Source organism: Ahaetulla prasina, chromosome 13 (assembly GCF_028640845.1).
Source record: "Ahaetulla prasina isolate Xishuangbanna chromosome 13, ASM2864084v1, whole genome shotgun sequence".
Taxonomy (NCBI): Eukaryota; Metazoa; Chordata; class Lepidosauria; order Squamata; family Colubridae; genus Ahaetulla; species Ahaetulla prasina.
In genome coordinates, this window is record NC_080551.1 from 159,425 (window position 1) to 179,722 (window position 20,298).

Below are 20,298 nucleotides of genomic sequence, written 5' to 3' on the forward strand. Positions count from 1 at the left end.
GGGCGGGCGGGCGGGCGGGCGGGCGGGCGGGCGGGCGGGCGGGCGGGCGGGCGGGCGGGCGGGCGGGCGGGCGGGCGGGCGGGCGGGCGGGCGGGCGGGCGGGCGGGCGGGCGGGCGGGCGGGCGGGCGGGCGGGCGGGCGGGCGGGCGGGCGGGCGGGCGGGCGGGCGGGCGGGCGGCGGGGCCGGGCGGGCGGTGGCTGAAGCGCGCTCTTCTCTTCTCTCCTCTCGGGCGCCGCGCAGGACCTGCTGGAGCAGATGGTGGCGGAAGATGATGCCGGGGGAGCCACCGGGCAGGAGGGTCAGAGGTCCCCTCGTCTTCAGGGACGGGACGGATGCCTTAAATGGCCTCAGATCTCCGGCCGTTCCCTACCTCGGTGAAAGCGCTTCTTCTCCCCCCCCCCCCCGCTTTCGCAGTAGCCTCCCGATGTCCTGCAGCGAGCCGTGGTTGGCGTGGCGGAGCAAAGGGAGGCCGCTGACTGCCCTCCCTGCCGTTTCCCCGCTTCGCTCGTGGCTCTGATTCGGGACGGAGCCTGCGGCCTTTCTCCTTGCAAGAGCTGTCGGGCGTTTCTCGGGGGCGGTGATTGGCCGGAGTCACCCGAGGCTGCCCTACCAGGAGGAGGCCGCTCCGAATTTCTAGCCTCGCGTCACAAAGGGGGCCCCGTGCGAGGCCAGCCACGCCCCTTCCTGCGGCCACGGGGACTCCTCCCGGCCCCGCCCACAGCGGCCCCGGAAGAGCGCTCGTGGGCGGGTCCTCGGACGCAGCCAATCGCGCCGCGGCGGGGCTTTGAATCCGCGAAGCAGAAACGGTCGGGACTGAGGCGCAGAAGGCGCGGAGCCGCCTGGCCGGCCGAGATGAGACGCAGGTGTGAGGCTGGACGGGGGGGGAAACGGGACGGGGGGGCGCCGGGGGGGGGGAGCCGGGGGCGTCCGAGCTGACGGGCCCCGCCCTGCTTCCCTCCCTGCGCAGCGAGGTCCTGGCCGGTGAGTCGGTGGCCTGCCTGACCCAGGCGCTGAGCCACCTGCGCGGCATCTGGGAGGAGATCGGCATCCCGGAGGATCAGCGGCTGCAGCGCACCGAAGTGGTCAAGAAGCACGTCAAGGTGGGTGAGCGGGCGGGCGGGCGGGCGGCGGGGCCGGGCGGGCGGTGGCTGGAGCGCGCTCTTCTCTTCTCTTTCTCTTTCTCCTTGCAAGAGCTGTCGGGCGTTTCTCGGGGCGGTGATTGGCCGGAGTCACCCGAGGCTGCCCTACCAGGAGGAGGCCGCTGACTGCCCTCCTGCCGTTTCCCGCTTCGCTCGTGGCTCTGATTCGGGACGGAGCCTGCGGCCTTTCTCCTTGCAAGAGCTGTCGGGCGTTTCTCGGGGCGGTGATTGGCCGGAGTCACCCGAGGCTGCCCTACCAGGAGGAGGCCGCTGACTGCCCTCCTGCCGTTTCCCGCTTCGCTCGTGGCTCTGATTCGGGACGGAGCCTGCGGCCTTTCTCCTTGCAAGAGCTGTCGGGCGTTTCTCGGGGCGGTGATTGGCCGGAGTCACCCGAGGCTGCCCTACCAGGAGGAGGCCGCTGACTGCCCTCCCTGCCGTTTCCCGCTTCGCTCGTGGCTCTGATTCGGGACGGAGCCTGCGGCCTTTCTCCTTGCAAGAGCTGTCGGGCGTTTCTCGGGGCGGTGATTGGCCGGAGTCACCCGAGGCTGCCCTACCAGGAGGAGGCCGCTGACTGCCCTCCCTGCCGTTTCCCGCTTCGCTCGTGGCTCTGATTCGGGACGGAGCCTGCGGCCTTTCTCCTTGCAAGAGCTGTCGGGCGTTTCTCGGGGCGGTGATTGGCCGGAGTCACCCGAGGCTGCCCTACCAGGAGGAGGCCGCTGACTGCCCTCCTGCCGTTTCCCGCTTCGCTCGTGGCTCTGATTCGGGACGGAGCCTGCGGCCTTTCTCCTTGCAAGAGCTGTCGGGCGTTTCTCGGGGCGGTGATTGGCCGGAGTCACCCGAGGCTGCCCTACCAGGAGGAGGCCGCTGACTGCCCTCCTGCCGTTTCCCGCTTCGCTCGTGGCTCTGATTCGGGACGGAGCCTGCGGCCTTTCTCCTTGCAAGAGCTGTCGGGCGTTTCTCGGGGCGGTGATTGGCCGGAGTCACCCGAGGCTGCCCTACCAGGAGGAGGCCGCTGACTGCCCTCCCTGCCGTTTCCCGCTTCGCTCGTGGCTCTGATTCGGGACGGAGCCTGCGGCCTTTCTCCTTGCAAGAGCTGTCGGGCGTTTCTCGGGGCGGTGATTGGCCGGAGTCACCCGAGGCTGCCCTACCAGGAGGAGGCCGCTGACTGCCCTCCTGCTGCCTCTTTTAGCTACACCTGGAAGTCGACCGCTTGGAACAACTGCAGTGCCAGAACCTGCAGAAGGTGGTGGAGGCCATTCGGGCTGAGCTGTCCGCTTACTGGGACAAGTGCTTTTATGGGGAAGAGCAGAGGCGCTCCTTTGGCCCGTACTATGAAGGTGGGTTGGGGGCCAGCGTTGAGAGTCAGTGAGGCCATCTTCAGTGGCTCTTCCTGCCATCCCTCATGCTTTCCTCCTTCGTAGACACCTTTACTGAAGAGTTGTTGCAGCAACACGACAAAGAGCTCATGCGACTGAAGCATTATTACGAGACACATCAAGAGCTGTTTGAAGCAATCCAGAAGTGGAAGAAGAGCTGGTGTCTCTTTCAGGAGCTCGAGGTAATTGTGAGCCCGGCTGGGCTGGGCTTAGCTGCCTCTCCAGGCAGCAGGATACTCACCTTTTCTTCCCTGTAGAAAAAGGCCACTGATCCAAGTCGCTTCACCAACCGAGGAGGCAACCTCCTGAAAGAAGAGAAACTGCGTACCAAGGTGCAGAAGACTCTTTCCAAGGCAAGTGGCCCTTCCCAGCCACTCTCCCCATTCTGCGAACCTCTGTCAGCCCCACCTAAACCTGCCTTCTTCTGGTGCAGTTGGAAGAGGAGCTGAGGGTCCGGGTTGAGCTGTGGGAGCAAGAGCATACTCAAGACTTCCTAGTGAGCGGGCAGCGCTTCATGGAGCACGTGGCCGAGCAGTGGCACCTCCATCATCTGGAGAAGGAGAAGGAAAGGCAGGAACGGGTGAGTTGGCAGCCTCAGCTTTCCACCCATGGCTGTTAGTTTATCATGTCCAGCAAGGGTAGCCAAGCCTGTTGACTGCTGGGTATGCTTAGTCCCTCTAGCCAGAAGGTAGCCAGGAGGAGCCATTTTGCCTGCAAGCCCACCCAGCAGTTGCTTCCCCCTCAAGGAGGCAGTTATGAGCTCCCTCCAGCAATGCTCTTTGTTTTTTTGTTTTTTTTTTTTTTTTTTTTTTTTTTTTTTTTTTTTTTTTTTTTTTTTTTTTTTTTTTTTTTTTTTTTTTTTTTTTTTTTTTTTTTTTTTTTTTTTTTTTTTTTTTTTTTTTTTTTTTTTTTTTTTTTTTTTTTTTTTTTTTTTTTTTTTTTTTTTTTTTTTTTTTTTTTTTTTTTTTTTTTTTTTTTTTTTTTTTTTTTTTTTTTTTTTTTTTTTTTTTTTTTTTTTTTTTTTTTTTTTTTTTTTTTTTTTTTTTTTTTTTTTTTTTTTTTTTTTTTTTTTTTTTTTTTTTTTTTTTTTTTTTTTTTTTTTTTTTTTTTTTTTTTTTTTTTTTTTTTTTTTTTTTTTTTTTTTTTTTTTTTTTTTTTTTTTTTTTTTTTTTTTTTTTTTTTTTTTTTTTTTTTTTTTTTTTTTTTTTTTTTTTTTTTTTTTTTTTTTTTTTTTTTTTTTTTTTTTTTTTTTTTTTTTTTTTTTTTTTTTTTTTTTTTTTTTTTTTTTTTTTTTTTTTTTTTTTTTTTTTTTTTTTTTTTTTTTTTTTTTTTTTTTTTTTTTTTTTTTTTTTTTTTTTTTTTTTTTTTTTTTTTTTTTTTTTTTTTTTTTTTTTTTTTTTTTTTTTTTTTTTTTTTTTTTTTTTTTTTTTTTTTTTTTTTTTTTTTTTTTTTTTTTTTTTTTTTTTTTTTTTTTTTTTTTTTTTTTTTTTTTTTTTTTTTTTTTTTTTTTTTTTTTTTTTTTTTTTTTTTTTTTTTTTTTTTTTTTTTTTTTTTTTTTTTTTTTTTTTTTTTTTTTTTTTTTTTTTTTTTTTTTTTTTTTTTTTTTTTTTTTTTTTTTTTTTTTTTTTTTTTTTTTTTTTTTTTTTTTTTTTTTTTTTTTTTTTTTTTTTTTTTTTTTTTTTTTTTTTTTTTTTTTTTTTTTTTTTTTTTTTTTTTTTTTTTTTTTTTTTTTTTTTTTTTTTTTTTTTTTTTTTTTTTTTTTTTTTTTTTTTTTTTTTTTTTTTTTATTGAAAAGTTTTACAACAATTAAATTTTCCCCTCCCCTCCCTGCTGCCTCTTTTAGCTACACCTGGAAGTCGACCGCTTGGAACAACTGAAGTGCCAGAACCTGCAGAAGGTGGTGGAGGCCATTCGGGCTGAGCTGTCCGCTTACTGGGACAAGTGCTTTTATGGGGAAGAGCAGAGGCGCTCCTTTGGCCCGTACTATGAAGGTGGGTTGGGGGCCAGCGTTGAGAGTCAGTGAGGCCATCTTCAGTGGCTCTTCCTGCCATCCCTCATGCTTTCCTCCTTCGTAGACACCTTTACTGAAGAGTTGTTGCAGCAACACGACAAAGAGCTCATGCGACTGAAGCATTATTACGAGACACATCAAGAGCTGTTTGAAGCAATCCAGAAGTGGAAGAAGAGCTGGTGTCTCTTTCAGGAGCTCGAGGTAATTGTGAGCCCGGCTGGGCTGGGCTTAGCTGCCTCTCCAGGCAGCAGGATACTCACCTTTTCTTCCCTGTAGAAAAAGGCCACTGATCCAAGTCGCTTCACCAACCGAGGAGGCAACCTCCTGAAAGAAGAGAAACTGCGTACCAAGGTGCAGAAGACTCTTTCCAAGGCAAGTGGCCCTTCCCAGCCACTCTCCCCATTCTGCGAACCTCTGTCAGCCCCACCTAAACCTGCCTTCTTCTGGTGCAGTTGGAAGAGGAGCTGAGGGTCCGGGTTGAGCTGTGGGAGCAAGAGCATACTCAAGACTTCCTAGTGAGCGGGCAGCGCTTCATGGAGCACGTGGCCGAGCAGTGGCACCTCCATCATCTGGAGAAGGAGAAGGAAAGGCAGGAACGGGTGAGTTGGCAGCCTCAGCTTTCCACCCATGGCTGTTAGTTTATCATGTCCAGCAAGGGTAGCCAAGCCTGTTGACTGCTGGGTATGCTTAGTCCCTCTAGCCAGAAGGTAGCCAGGAGGAGCCATTTTGCCTGCAAGCCCACCCAGCAGTTGCTTCCCCCTCAAGGAGGCAGTTATGAGCTCCCTCCAGCAATGCTCTTTGTTTTTTTGTTTGTTTTTTTTTTTTTTTTTTTTTTTTTTTTTTTTTTTTTTTTTTTTTTTTTTTTTTTTTTTTTTTTTTTTTTTTTTTTTTTTTTTTTTTTTTTTTTTTTTTTTTTTTTTTTTTTTTTTTTTTTTTTTTTTTTTTTTTTTTTTTTTTTTTTTTTTTTTTTTTTTTTTTTTTTTTTTTTTTTTTTTTTTTTTTTTTTTTTTTTTTTTTTTTTTTTTTTTTTTTTTTTTTTTTTTTTTTTTTTTTTTTTTTTTTTTTTTTTTTTTTTTTTTTTTTTTTTTTTTTTTTTTTTTTTTTTTTTTTTTTTTTTTTTTTTTTTTTTTTTTTTTTTTTTTTTTTTTTTTTTTTTTTTTTTTTTTTTTTTTTTTTTTTTTTTTTTTTTTTTTTTTTTTTTTTTTTTTTTTTTTTTTTTTTTTTTTTTTTTTTTTTTTTTTTTTTTTTTTTTTTTTTTTTTTTTTTTTTTTTTTTTTTTTTTTTTTTTTTTTTTTTTTTTTTTTTTTTTTTTTTTTTTTTTTTTTTTTTTTTTTTTTTTTTTTTTTTTTTTTTTTTTTTTTTTTTTTTTTTTTTTTTTTTTTTTTTTTTTTTTTTTTTTTTTTTTTTTTTTTTTTTTTTTTTTTTTTTTTTTTTTTTTTTTTTTTTTTTTTTTTTTTTTTTTTTTTTTTTTTTTTTTTTTTTTTTTTTTTTTTTTTTTTTTTTTTTTTTTTTTTTTTTTTTTTTTTTTTTTTTTTTTTTTTTTTTTTTTTTTTTTTTTTTTTTTTTTTTTTTTTTTTTTTTTTTTTTTTTTTTTTTTTTTTTTTTTTTTTTTTTTTTTTTTTTTTTTTTTTTTTTTTTTTTTTTTTTTTTTTTTTTTTTTTTTTTTTTTTTTTTTTTTTTTTTTTTTTTTTTTTTTTTTTTTTTTTTTTTTTTTTTTTTTTTTTTTTTTTTTTTTTTTTTTTTTTTTTTTTTTTTTTTTTTTTTTTTTTTTTTTTTTTTTTTTTTTTTTTTTTTTTTTTTTTTTTTTTTTTTTTTTTATTGAAAAGTTTTACAACAATTAAATTTTTCCCCTCCCCTCCCTCCTAAACCCCTCCCCGGACTTCCCGGAGCAAACACAAGGTATAGTTCCTTAAACAAAACAGTCATACATTAAATTTTTAAAATCTAACACAATTATAATCTTTCTCTCTCACATAACCTGACTTCTTCCATTAAAATCAAAATAACATCCTTCATTCAAAAGCAATCCGAAATTTCTTAATCTGATATCTATTTTGAATATAATCAATCCAGTTCTTCCATTCATTTAAATATTTTTCTTGAGTACTGTCTTTCAAGAAGGCTGAGATTTTAGCCATCTCAGCCAAATTGGAAACTTTCAATATCCATTCTTCTATTGTGGGTAATTCTTTTTTCTTCCAATATTGTCCAATCAACAGTCGTGCTGCTGTTATTAAGTTCAAAATCAACTTAGTCTCAATCACTGTACAGTCCGTTGTTATTCCCAAAAGGAAAAATTGCGGTAGGAACTTTATCTTCTTCTTCAGAACATTCTGCATAATCCACCAGATTCTTATCCAGAAAGACTTAATTTTCTTACAAGTCCACCATACATGAAAATATGTAGCATCATCACAATTACATCTCCAACATTTCGCTTGCATATCTGGATACATACATGATAATTTTCTTAGGATCTAAATGCCATCTATAAAACATCTTATAAAAATTTTCCTTAAATTCTGCGCTTGCGTAAATTTAACATTTCTAACCCAAATTTTTCCCCTCCCTCCCTCCTAAACCCCTCCCCGGACTTCCCGGAGCAAACACAAGGTATAGTTCCTTAAACAAAACAGTCATACATTAAATTTTTAAAATCTAACACAATTATAATCTTTCTCTCTCACATAACCTGACTTCTTCCATTAAAATCAAAATAACATCCTTCATTCAAAAGCAATCCGAAATTTCTTAATCTGATATCTATTTTGAATATAATCAATCCAGTTCTTCCATTCATTTAAATATTTTTCTTGAGTACTGTCTTTCAAGAAGGCTGAGATTTTAGCCATCTCAGCCAAATTGGAAACTTTCAATATCCATTCTTCTATTGTGGGTAATTCTTTTTTCTTCCAATATTGTCCAATCAACAGTCGTGCTGCTGTTATTAAGTTCAAAATCAACTTAGTCTCAATCACTGTACAGTCCGTTGTTATTCCCAAAAGGAAAAATTGCGGTAGGAACTTTATCTTCTTCTTCAGAACATTCTGCATAATCCACCAGATTCTTATCCAGAAAGACTTAATTTTCTTACAAGTCCACCATACATGAAAATATGTAGCATCATCACAATTACATCTCCAACATTTCGCTTGCATATCTGGATACATACATGATAATTTTCTTAGGATCTAAATGCCATCTATAAAACATCTTATAAAAATTTTTCCCCTCCCTCCCTCCTAAACCCCTCCCCGGACTTCCCGGAGCAAACACAAGGTATAGTTCCTTAAACAAAACAGTCATACATTAAATTTTTAAAATCTAACACAATTATAATCTTTCTCTCTCACATAACCTGACTTCTTCCATTAAAATCAAAATAACATCCTTCATTCAAAAGCAATCCGAAATTTCTTAATCTGATATCTATTTTGAATATAATCAATCCAGTTCTTCCATTCATTTAAATATTTTTCTTGAGTACTGTCTTTCAAGAAGGCTGAGATTTTAGCCATCTCAGCCAAATTGGAAACTTTCAATATCCATTCTTCTATTGTGGGTAATTCTTTTTTCTTCCAATATTGTCCAATCAACAGTCTTGCTGCTGTTATTAAGTTCAAAATCAACTTAGTCTCAATCACTGTACAGTCCGTTGTTATTCCCAAAAGGAAAAATTGCGGTAGGAACTTTATCTTCTTCTTCAGAACATTCTGCATAATCCACCAGATTCTTATCCAGAAAGACTTAATTTTCTTACAAGTCCACCATACATGAAAATATGTAGCATCATCACAATTACATCTCCAACATTTCGCTTGCATATCTGGATACATACATGATAATTTTCTTAGGATCTAAATGCCATCTATAAAACATCTTATAAAAATTTTTCCTTAAATTCTGCGCTTGCGTAAATTTAACATTTCTAACCCAAATTTTTTCCCATGTTTCCAACATTATTGGTTCTTGAATATTCTGTGCCCATTTTATCATACAATCCTTTATTAAATCTCTTTCAGAATCTATTTCAAGCAACACATTATACAATCTCTTTATATGCCCCTGAGTTTGATTTCTAATTTGTTTAACCAGATTTTCTTCATTTTGAATGATACCAATTTTCTGATCTTCTTTCCATCTAGCCTTTAACTGTCCATATTGAAACCAAGTATAATTCCTCCCTTCTTCTTTTAATGTATCCAAAGATTTTAGTTGTAAATTTCCCCTCTCATTGTATAAAAGATCTTTATAAGTAATCATTTCTTGTTCCTGTTCTATATTTATATTCTCTACTGCGTGCGAGGACATACCCATATAGGAATTTTGTAATTTAACTTATAATAATATTTTTCCAGACACGCAGAAGAGAAATTCTCAACACATGATTCTTAAAAGCTTTATCTACTTTCTTATCATACAATAAATATGCATGCCAACCATATAATAAATCATAACCTTCTAGATTCAAAATCCTTGGCACCGTCAAATTAAACCAATCACTTATTACCGAAAGAACAACTGCTTCATAATACAGTTTTAAATTAGGCATTTTAATCCTCCTCTTTCCGTGTATCTTGCATTATTTTCATTTTGACTCTCGCTTTTTCCTTCCCATATAAATTTATTAATTCCAATCTGCCATTCATCCAAATTTTTATCTTTCTTAATTATTGGTATCATCTGAAACAAGAACAAGAATTTAGGCAAAACATTCATTTTATAGCTGCTATTCTCCTAACAAAGATAATTGTAATTTTTCCAAGTATTCATTTCCTTCTGAATTTTTTCCATAACACATCATAATTATTCTTATACAATTTCCATTTGATGAAGTAAGAAAGACTCCTAAATATTTAACCTTTTTTACAATTTCAAATCCTGTTATTTCCTCTAGTTTTTCTTTCTGGTTCTTAATCATATTTTTGGTTAACACTTTTGTTTTATTTTGATTCACTTTAAACCCTGAGACCCTTCCATATTGATTAATTACTTCCAACAAATATACACTCGAATTTATAGGCTGAGTCAACATAACAACCAAATCATCTGCAAATGCTCTGACTTTATATTCATATCTTCTAATTCTAATACCCTCTATCTCCCTTAACTCTCTTATCTTATCCAATAAAGGTTCCAAAGATAAAATAAACAATAAAGGTGATAAAGGACACCCTTGCCTTGTTCCTTTCGCAATTTTAAAACTATCTGTCAAACTACCATTAATTATTATCTGAGCTGTTTGCGCTCCATAAATTGCCCTAAGTATTCGTATAAAACCATTTCCAAATTGCATTTTGTCTGTTAATTTAAATAAAAATTCCCAATGCAAACGATCAAAAGCTTTCTCTGCATCCAAAAATATAAACGCTGCGGAATCTGATTTTTCTTTTCCAAATATTCCAATAAATTCACTATCTGCCTAACGTTATTCCTCATTTGTCTCCCTTTTATAAAACCAGACTGGTCAGTGTGAATCCTTTGTTGTACAATTTCCATTAACCTATTTGCCATTATTTTTGCAAAAATCTTATAATCATTATTCAAGAGTGAAATCGGTCTATAATTCCCAGGCTTAGTACAATCCTGATCCTCTTTTGGTATCAATGAAATAAAAGTAGTCCTCCATGATGGTGGTACTCCTCCTCCCATCAATATCTGATTAAATAACTCCATAAGTGGACCAACTATCTCATCCTGTAACTTTTTATAATATATTGCTGTAAGTCCATCTGTGCCTGGGGATTTCCCTATTTTTAATTGCTTTATTACCAAAATAATTTCCTCAGAAGTTATAGGCCGATTCAACTCTTCCCTTTGTTCATTAGTTAAACCTTTAACCTTATATTCTTTCAAATATTTATCAATATCCATATTCAATATTGTATCTCTGGCATATAAATTTGTATAATATTCCAAGAAAGCTTTTTTAATTTTATCCTGTTGAAATCGCACTTTACCCTTGTATTCAATTCCTTCAATAGTACGTGCTTTCTGTCTTTTCCTTAACATATAAGCCAACCACCTCCTGATTTATTGGCATTACAAAAAGTATTATGTTTAGCATATTGTATATTGGTTGCCACCTGATCTGCCATTAACATATTAAATTGACTCTGTAATATCTTTATCGCTTCAGTAGTTTTTAAATCATGTGGATTATATACCAATAATTGTTGTTTCCTCTGAATTTCCTCTTCTAAATCCCTACGCTGTTTTTGTAGTTTTCTCCTCTGTCTACTATTAATATATATCAAATTTCCTCTCATAAAGGCCTTGCTCGCGTCCCACACCATTTCTATCAAAGTTCCCTTTCCCAAATTATAATCAAAAAATTCTTTCATTTGTTTTTTACATTGATTTACATTATCCTCATATCTAAACAAATTTTCATTTATTCTCCATGATCTTCTTCCACCTTCATATTGCAACTCCATCCATACCGGACTATGATCAGTTAAACACCTTGGAAATATCTTTGTTTTCCTAACCCTAGAAAGCAAGTCATTGGTAATTAATATAAAATCAATACGTGAAAAGATTGATGCCTATCCGAAAAATAAGTATAATCTCTATCATCAAAAATTCTGCCTTCTCCATATATCTTTCAACTCAAAATCTTCCATCAAATCAAAAAGATTTAGGCAATTTTGCATGCATAGGAATTTTCTTAGAAAGAGTTCTTTTATCTTTTCTAATGTCCATTACACCATTCCAATCCCTAATATAATAAATGTTTTATAGTCCCAAAAGTCAATTTTTCATGTAACAGTTTATAAAATTTTTCTTGTTGTTGATTAGGTGCATATATGCCAATCACAAGTGTCTTTTCCTTCTAAAATCAATTCAATAGCAATATATCTTCCTTGAATGTCCGTTTCAATTAATTTACTTGATATATTTTTCTTCAAATATATAACTATACCATTTTTCTTATTCGAGCAGAAGAAACAAAATGTTTACCTAATTTGAATTAATCAAATATTTCTGATCTGATAATTTTATATGTGTCTCTTGCAAACATATCACATCATTTTTAAATTGTTTCAAATAATGGAATATTTTTCTTCTTTTCTGTGCTGAATTTAAACCATTAACATTCCATGTCAAAAATTTATTTGCCATCTCTGGCCTCTTGAAGCTTCTGAGCAATTAGCTGAAGACCCTCACTCTTCGGCTTGGCTCCTCCCACAGCTTCAGTAGTAGAATCCGTTCCTGTCTTTGAAGTCGTTCCTCCATCTCCTTACGCCTAATAGCTCCCTTGTCACTCTTTGTTCTTGAGATTGTTCTTGAGGTACTGATATCACAGGTGCAGTTTCAGCTTCCCCACTCTGTTTCTCTTGAAGACTTTTATCCACTGTTTCTACATCCACTTTCAATACATTAAAAAGAAAATCTTTTGCTTTCAATTCAGTATCAATTCGATATCTCCTGCCTTGAAAAAATACTGTTAAACCAATTGGAACCTCCCATCTATATTGAATCTGATGCTTCCTAAGCTCTTGTGTAAAAACCTAAAATCCTTCTATCCTTTAACATTTTAGCAGGGATCTCTTTCAAAACCAACACCTCCTGTTCTGCTATTTGCAATTTCTTTTGGTATGTAGCTTGCAAAATCTGATTTCTTATTGTAGAAGTTAAAAAATAAATTACAATATCTCTTGGGAGCTTTTTCTGCCTCGCTACCCAAGAATTAACCCTATATGCCTTATCAATTTGAAAATCAACTTCTCGAGGGTCCATGCCTAACATTTCAGCTAAGGCTTCTGATATAACTTTTTTAAGATCTTCTTCCTTCCGGTCTTGAAGACCCCTAATTCTCAAAGCCTTCTCCAACGCTCTATATTGCAATACCACCACATGATCCTCATTTTTATCCACTTTATTTTGAAGCTCTCCAACTTTATTATCCAAATACTGATTTGCTTGACTAATTACTTCCACTTTATCCTCCATTACTTCCAAATTTTTTGCCAAACCTTGAAAACCATCAATAAATCTTCTCTAATTTTTTTATTAGTCTCTTTAATTTCTTCCCTAAGTTGATCCTTCACACCATGAATATTATTCATAATTTCTTTAAATCGCTCTTCAGAAACTCTATTCTGTTCCTTTAATATATCTTCTAAATTAGTTTCAGACCCCCTTCTCGTCATGGGAGCTTTTGGTGGCTTAGAAGCCATTTTAATTTAAGTAAAGTCTCTAATTAGAATTATAAAATCTCAAAGTCTCAAAAAGTCTCCAATTAAAGTTGTAAAATAAAAACTTTCACCTTGCCTCCTCTGGAAAGCTTCTATTCAGCTAAAATCCACAAAGACGAACTTCACTTTCACAAGCAGCCTCCAATCCACTTCCTCTCAGACGCCATTTCTTCCTTCACTAAGTTCAAGTGAGAAAAAGTTTTCCCCTTTTAAAAAGGAATAGAAGTCAGCTCTCTTCTTGCTTCCCCAGTAATCGATCACTTGTATTTGTCCCGTCTGCTTTAAGTTATTCAAAACGGAATCAATTGAGCAGAGGTGGGCGTTTTCCTCTTGTCCTGCTTAATTAACAGGATCGAGCCGAGTCTGGAGTGGGGCTGGGTTATGCAGGCACCCCTCCGAGACTCTGCATAAGAAAGCAGAGCCCCTGGGGCAATCTTCTGCTATCCAGCCACTCTTGCTAATCTCTTTCACCCAGAGAAAAGCTTTGAAGCTGGCTAACAGCTGTTTCACCAGCTTTTACAGAATCTCAGTTCGGGACGCCATTCCAGGCGTCCTCCCGGGGAAAACGAAACCACCGGAAGCCGAAAGTTAAGTTCTTAAACCTGTATTTAAAACTTTTCTCGCTAAGGCTGAAGGAGACTCACTTGGTACTTCGAAGTCTTTTAATCCAAAGGCTCCTGGTAGCTGAAAAGCAGCTAACAAGTAACTTCTGAAAACAATTAGAAAAGGAAGTAGGCAAATGGAGTGACGCGTCAAAGGCGCCAACTGCACCTGGGACAAAAAGCAGTTCAGGGGTCAGAAAAGTCAGGTCCTGCACTTAGGCAAGGAAAACCAAATGCCCAGGTACAGAATGAGTGGCACCTAGCAAGTGTGAGAGAGCCAGGTGTCCTAGTGGATCAAGTATAAACCAGCTGTGTGTGGCAGCTGCCCAAAAAGCCAATGCAATCCCAGGCTGCATCATCAGTGGGATGGAATCAAGATTGCGAGAAGCGCTAGTACTGCATTATACTGCACTAGTGAGGCCACATTTGGAATATTGCATCCTGTTTTGGTCGCCACAATATAAAAAAGATGTTGCGACTGGGATGATCTAGGATCCTGCTTGCACAGGACTTGAATGAGAAGACTACCGAGGTCCCTTCCAGTCCTATGATTCTGTGCTCTAAGATGGCTATTCCCTTGCCTCCCAGGGCTCTAAACCCATCAGAGACCTTGAGGTCTCTTCACAGCGATCCCGTCTTTTGTGGGTTTTGGGACACGCAGATCAGGGCTCCACCACTGGATGCCAGAAGGCTTCTTTCCCCATGCTGGAGCAGAGCCTGTTCCAGCTGTGCTGCTGAGAGCACTTGGCAAATTGGGAGGCCTTGCAGCCCCTCCTGCAGCATCTTCCTCCCCCAACTTCTGACTTGCCCTCTGATTCCAAGTGTGATAGCCAAGCAGCCGGTCCATTTCTTAGATGAATTAAATCCATTTTTTAAAAAAGTTCGCTTGAGATCAGTCTCAGATAAGCCAGCTCCTGTTTAGCCTGCTCTATTCCCTTCTGTCTTTCAGCAACTCAAAAAGTCCCGACAGACGGAGGAGGAGATGCTCTATGGCAGCACCCCCACCAAGAGACGGGCTTTGGGCATCACCACACCTGGCAAAGCACGAAAGGTAAGTGGGGTTGCCCAGAAGTCAAGGTTTGCCTTTTTACCTTGTATAAGTAAATGCAGGACAGCTTTTTTCCTTTACTCTTTCGTGCCATCTTTTCCCCTTGTTGACTTTTTTCTCTGGAGCCCTGGAGACTCCTGGCCTTTTTTGAGTGCCTGAAGACACCTCGGGTTCAGGACTAACTCAGAAAGGGGGAGGGTGGTTTTGTTACTTGCTATATATATTCCAGTTAGAAGCTTTTTTCCTAATCAAATGTAGTTTTAAAAAACTGGGGAGGTTGGAGGACGTCTCTAGGATACAAACTCCTCCCAGCAGCATTATTAGGCGCAAGGTACCAAGAACAAAACGATGGCTTGCTCAGGGTAGTTCCTTTATTGCTGTTCATTGCTAAAGCACCTTGGAAAGATTTAGGGAGGGCCTCTCTCTGCACACTAATGACTCAAGGCTGATCTGCCTCCGAGTTCCTTGGGAAAGGCCCCCACCCTTTTGCAACTCAGCACCAGATTCCACCGGAAGCATACACTCCCTCCCAGGTACAATTGAAAAGAGCAAAGAAGATGATTAGGGGGCTGGAGGCTAAAACATGAAGAACGGTTGCAGGAAGTGGGTATGTTTAATCTAGTGAAAAGAGGGACTAGGGAGGGGTAAGAGGATAGCAATGTCCCAATATCTGAGGGGCGGCAGCCATAAATGAGAGGGGATTAACCTCTCTACAGCAGGGCAAGAAGCAGTGGGTGGAGGTTCATCAGAAGGAATCCAACCTAGAACTAAGGAATTTCTTGACAGGACAATTAATTATGGACCAGCTTGCCTCCATTGGGGTCTCCATCACTGGAGATTTTTAAGAAGAGATTGGACAGCCATTTATCTGGAGTGGAATAGTCTCCTGCTGAGTTGGACTAGAAGATTTCATGGTCCCTTTTCAACTCCCTTATTCTAAGTCTGCCAGCGTGAGACACAATAAAATTATGTCCTTGATCAGGTTTCTAATCCATTTTCTATGCAGCTGAAGGTATTGTGATGTAAAGACATGCAGTAGATCTGAAAGTGAGAACTGATTAGCAGCCATCAGATTATTTTGCTTTGCACCAGGGACCGCTTTCTTTCCTAACACCTGAACTTTTATTGTAGCTCAACACTACCACTATGACTCCCAACAGCACCATCCGCTCGGCCCTGAGAGGTTCGGTGTTAAACTCCCCCGGATGCCACCCACCCCTGTCTGGAGGCAAGGTAAAGAGTCTGTCAATTCCAAGCTCTGTCAAAGGCCAAGAGACAGGAGAAACTAAAGGAAGCTCAGCTGTGGGAACTGGGCAAATGTGGAAGTGGAAAAATTACAAAATAAGGGGAGAACTGTAACAGAATGCTGTAAACTGCTTAGAAATGAGAGAATGCAGAGACTGCTTCCTGGAGAAGCTGAAGGGCCTCAAGGTCCTGCAACCACAGCTGACTTTGGTGTGTTGTCAGCTGGCCAGACACCATTGCAGCGCCCAAGTGCTACACAGGCTCCAGGTGCAGCTGGCAGTTGGCAAAAGGCCCTGGCCAAATTAGAGTAGGTTAGCCTCCTTGGGTGGGCTGCTGCCCAAATCCAGCCCTTTAGCTGTGGCACAGGCTTTCTGCAGCTCAAGGTTTTGGAATGCAGACAAAATTATGCAGAAGGCAAAAGCAACCTGACAGCTGGGACGTTCCTACATTGCCCTCAGCTATGCCCAGGCAAGAGCACCAGAGTTCATGGAGCCCACATGGCGCACACCTGTGGCACTAGGGACTGGGTAGCTGGAAGACTGGAAATGCCTTCAGAGCAATTGTTTGGGGAGGATGGAGAATGGCGGTCCTAAATTCCCAGAATAGCTCTACCATGGCTTTGTCAAACATGGCCCTTCCCGTGCTCTTCCTTTAATCTTCTGGCTGTCCTTGCCCAAAGTGCCACTGCCCTCTCTGCCTGCAGCCTGTCCGGACCCCCATCCGTGTGGTTACCAAGACCCCTTCCAAAGGCCAGATGGAGCGCAACAAGGAGAACGTGTCTCCCATCAACAGAACAGTTCTGAGCGGTGGGTGTACCCCGACAGCCCCTGCCCAGCACAATGGCAGTATTTACTCTATTGCCAGCACCTATTCGGCATTTGCGGTAATTCCCTTCTCCCTCTTCTTCCCCTTTTGCCCTTCTGTCCCCACTGGTTCTGGAGCTAGAAGCAGCCTGCGAGAGTTGCCAGATGGCTGCATTCCCTGCCCAAACTTGGGCTGGTCAGCCCTTGCCCAGGGGCTGACTTTTGGGGCTGGGTGGGTCCCACTTCCTTTTGCTGCTGCTTCCCCAGCCTGTGAATGACAGCGAAGGAGGGGCTGCTGCATGCAGAAAGACAGGGCTCCATGGCTGGAAGCAAGTTTGGGCAGGGCAGCCCACAGTTCTGCCTCCCTCTACCCAGTTTCTTCCCTGCCGCTGCTTCCACGCCCACCAAATGCCCCTCTGAACACAGCACCCTTGTTCTTTTCCCTCCCCAGCGCGCATTTTCAGAGGCTTCCAAATCTGAGCACCCGTCCCACGTCCTCAACTCCACGGCTTCCAATCCTGACGGCTGAAGGGGGGCTGTTACCAGCCCTGGACCCTCTCACCATCCAGGGTCCGGCATGAACTTGACCTTCTAGGGCCTGGTTTATGCTGCCACTTTTAACTGTTTTTAATGAATTGATTTAATGAATTGGAAGTTTTATGTTACAGGGAATAAAGGTCTAGATGCAGCAGCTGTTCTGGGCCCAGGCCTGCTGCCTTGCTCATGGGGGAGGGGGAGGGTGGGCAGGGGGGAGCAGGCAGAAGTTTGCCTCCCTCCTTTCCTTGGGCAACTTTGTCCACCCAGGCCTGCTTTTCTGTTGATGGTGTGTTCACCTTGGGCACAGGAAGGGGAGACACTACAGGGATCAATGAGGATCCATCACTTTCCTCTTCACCGACTGGGCCCTCTAAGAGGCTGGCATCCCTGGCACTTTGACTGTACCTTTAATGATCATGGCTAAATTTGCACCTCCTTCACTACAGCAGCCTCTTATTTATTTGTGTGGCTATTCGCTTGCTCAGAGATGTAGGTGAGCAGCAAAAAATCAGTTCTACTGTTTTGAAAAAGCTTTTTTAAAATTTCTGACTTTGCTCTACATAAAAAGTTATTTTATTCTGCATTTAATGTTGTACTTCTGATATGTAAACATTCTTAGCTGTGCTGCCTTTAAGAAACATCTGTGCTGCTCACCTCAGAAGAAACCTGCAGACACATACACACCCCACCCAAGTTTCTCGTTCATGTCCCGAAATCAGGATGGAACTCTGTGAAGCTGCTCAACCTCCAGAGAAATGTCTGTTGGATGTGGCCACATCCTGGTGCCCTAACTGGGGAAAAAGTCGGCCCCACAAAATCTGGCCAAGCCTCCCAAGCACCTTACCTCCCTCAGCCCCAGGTGTAGCACCTGAAAAGGAAATGAGCAGCGCGAGGAAGCAAGGGCTGCAATGGGGACAGTGGGTAGTGCTGTGAAGGGTAGGCTGGGGAGCCATGTAGCCATTGGGGGCAGCCCTGTGGGGAAAAGGGTGTGTCATCTGGAGTGGGCAAGGTCACAGCCACACCTCTGCCTGGCTGCCCACCCGCCCAGGAGGGGGCAGTGGGCCAGGCTTCCAGTGCAGCCTCCCGCAACAGCACAGGGGGAGCGAGATGACCCGTTGCAGGGACGTGCCGAGGAGTTTAACGGTTATCTATACGATAAAATCGTTCAGCTTCGCGACGGTCTGGACCAGAATTGCGGGGATCTGGAGGGGGCGTCGGGGCGGTCTTGGTGACATTGTCTGGGATGAGTTTGACCCTGTGGCTCCCGAGGACATGGACAGGTTGCTGGGTAGGTTGAACGCCACCACGTGTTTACTGGACCCGTGCCCCTCCTGGTTGGTACTGGCCACTCAGGAGGTGACACGAGGCTGGCTCCAGGCGATTACGAGCACTTCTTTGTTGGAGGGAGTCTTTCCGGCCGCCTTGAAAGAGGCGGTGGTAAGGCCCCTCCTCAAGAAGCCCTCCCTGGACCCGGCTGTTTTAGGTAATTATCGTCCGGTCTCCAACCTTCGCTTTGCGGCGAAGGTTGTTGAGAGTGTGGTGGCGTGTCAGTTTCCCCAGCACCTGGAGGAAACTGTCTATCTAGACCCGTTCCAGTCCGGTTTCCGGCCCGGATACAGCACTGAGACGGCTTTGGTCGCGTTGGTGGATGATCTCTGGAGGGCCAGGGATAGGGGGTATTCCTCCACCCTGGTCCTATTAGACCTCTCAGCGGCTTTTGATACCATCGACCATGGTATCCTGCTGCGCCGGTTGGAGGGATTGGGAGTGGGAGGCACCGTTTATCGGTGGTTCTCCTCCTATCTCTCCGACCGGTCGCAGACGGTGTTGACAGGGGGGCAGAGGTCGGCCCCGAGGCGCCTCACTTGTGGGGTCCCGCAGGGGTCGATTCACATCTATATGAAGCCGCTGGGTGAGATCATCAGTGGCTTCGGTGTGAGGTACCAGCTCTACGCTGATGATACTCAGCTGTATTTTTCCACACCGGGCCACCCCAACGAAGCCATCGAAGTGCTGTCCCGGTGCCTGGAAGCCGTACGGGTCTGGATGGGGAGAAACAGGCTCAAGCTCAATCCCTCCAAGACAGAGTGGCTGTGGATGCCGGCATCCCGGTACAGTCAGCTGAGTCCTCGGCTGACTGTCGGGGGCGAGTCATTGGCCCCGATGGAGAGGGTGCGCAACTTGGGCGTCCTCCTGGATGAACAGCTGTCTTTGGAAGATCATTTGACGGCCGTCTCCAGGAGAGCTTTTTACCAGGTTCGCCAGTTGCGCCCCTTTCTAGACCGGGATGCCCTATGCACGGTCACTCACGCCCTTGTGACGTCTCGTCTGGATTACTGCAATGCTCTCTACGTGGGGCTCCCCTTGAAGGGCATCCGGAGGCTGCAGTTAGTTCAGAATGCGGCTGCGCGGGTGATAGAGGGAGCCCCTCGTGGCACCCACGTGACACCTCTCCTGCGCAGACTGCACTGGCTGCCTGTGGCTTTCCGGGTGCGCTTCAAGGTGCTGGTAACTATCTTTAAAGCGCTCCATGGCATTGGGCCGGGCTATCTACGGGACGCCTGCTGCTACCAAATACCTCTCACCGACCCGTGCGCTCTCACAGAGAGGGACTCCTCAGGGTGCCGTCGGCTAGGCAGTGCCATCGGGCGACACCCAGGGGAAGGGCCTTCTCTGTGGGGGCCCCCACCCTCTGGAACGAACTCCCCCCAGGACTTCATCAACTCCCGGACCTCCGAACCTTCCGCCGCGAGCTTAAAACACATCTATTTGTCTGCGCAGGGCTGGACTAGGTTTTTTAAATTTAGATTTTAAATGGGTTTTATTATATATAGTGTTTTAATTATCGGGCTATATTTAATAAGATTTTTAACGGACATTTTATCTTGTATTTATATGTATTTTATCTGCCTGTGAACCGCCCTGAGTCCCTTGGGAGATAGGGCGGTATACAAATTTGAATAAACTAAACTAAACTAATTGGAGGGTCCAGACAGTCCCACAGTGCTGACATGGCACCCTACAGCCAGACCCACCACAAAGCTCCAGCTTGGCCTCATGCAGCGCACTGGCCCACAACCCTTCACAGACAGTGGCCTGGGCCTGCCCCTCATGCCGCTGGCCCAGCCACTCTCCCCGCCTGGCCTGGGTCCTGGCACCGTTGGCTTGGATGATGGGTGCTTTGCTGCAAGGAACTGTCCGTGGATGGTAGTGGACAGTGTAGCTTTGGCATTGGCTGAGCCAGGGGGGCTGGATTGCCGATCCCCCTGCAAGGCAAAGTCCAGCAGCCCAGTCACTGCTGTGCAGATAAAGCTGGGCAGGCCCACAAGCCCAGG

The 20,298-nt window shown here is 43.0% G+C and overlaps 2 protein-coding genes across 2 annotated transcripts; both read left to right on the forward strand.

The window, feature by feature from the left end:
* Positions 1–343: 343 nt before the first annotated feature.
* LOC131184740 (protein regulator of cytokinesis 1-like) lies at positions 344–3,171 on the forward strand. Its single transcript, XM_058156445.1, has 6 exons — positions 344–864; positions 969–1,101; positions 2,330–2,477; positions 2,562–2,698; positions 2,774–2,869; positions 2,950–3,171. The coding sequence occupies exons 1-6, from the start codon at positions 854–856 to the stop codon at positions 3,133–3,135; spliced, it is 711 nt and encodes a 236-aa protein (XP_058012428.1). The 5' UTR covers positions 344–853; the 3' UTR covers positions 3,136–3,171.
* Positions 3,172–3,180: 9 nt separating this feature from the next.
* Positions 3,181–19,798, forward strand: LOC131184742 (protein regulator of cytokinesis 1-like). Its single transcript, XM_058156446.1, has 8 exons — positions 3,181–3,204; positions 4,360–4,507; positions 4,592–4,728; positions 4,804–4,899; positions 4,980–5,126; positions 14,280–14,381; positions 15,510–15,611; positions 16,327–19,798. Exons 1-8 carry the CDS (start codon positions 3,181–3,183, stop codon positions 16,702–16,704), a joined length of 1,134 nt encoding a protein of 377 aa, XP_058012429.1. The 3' UTR covers positions 16,705–19,798.
* Positions 19,799–20,298: the final 500 nt, after the last annotated feature.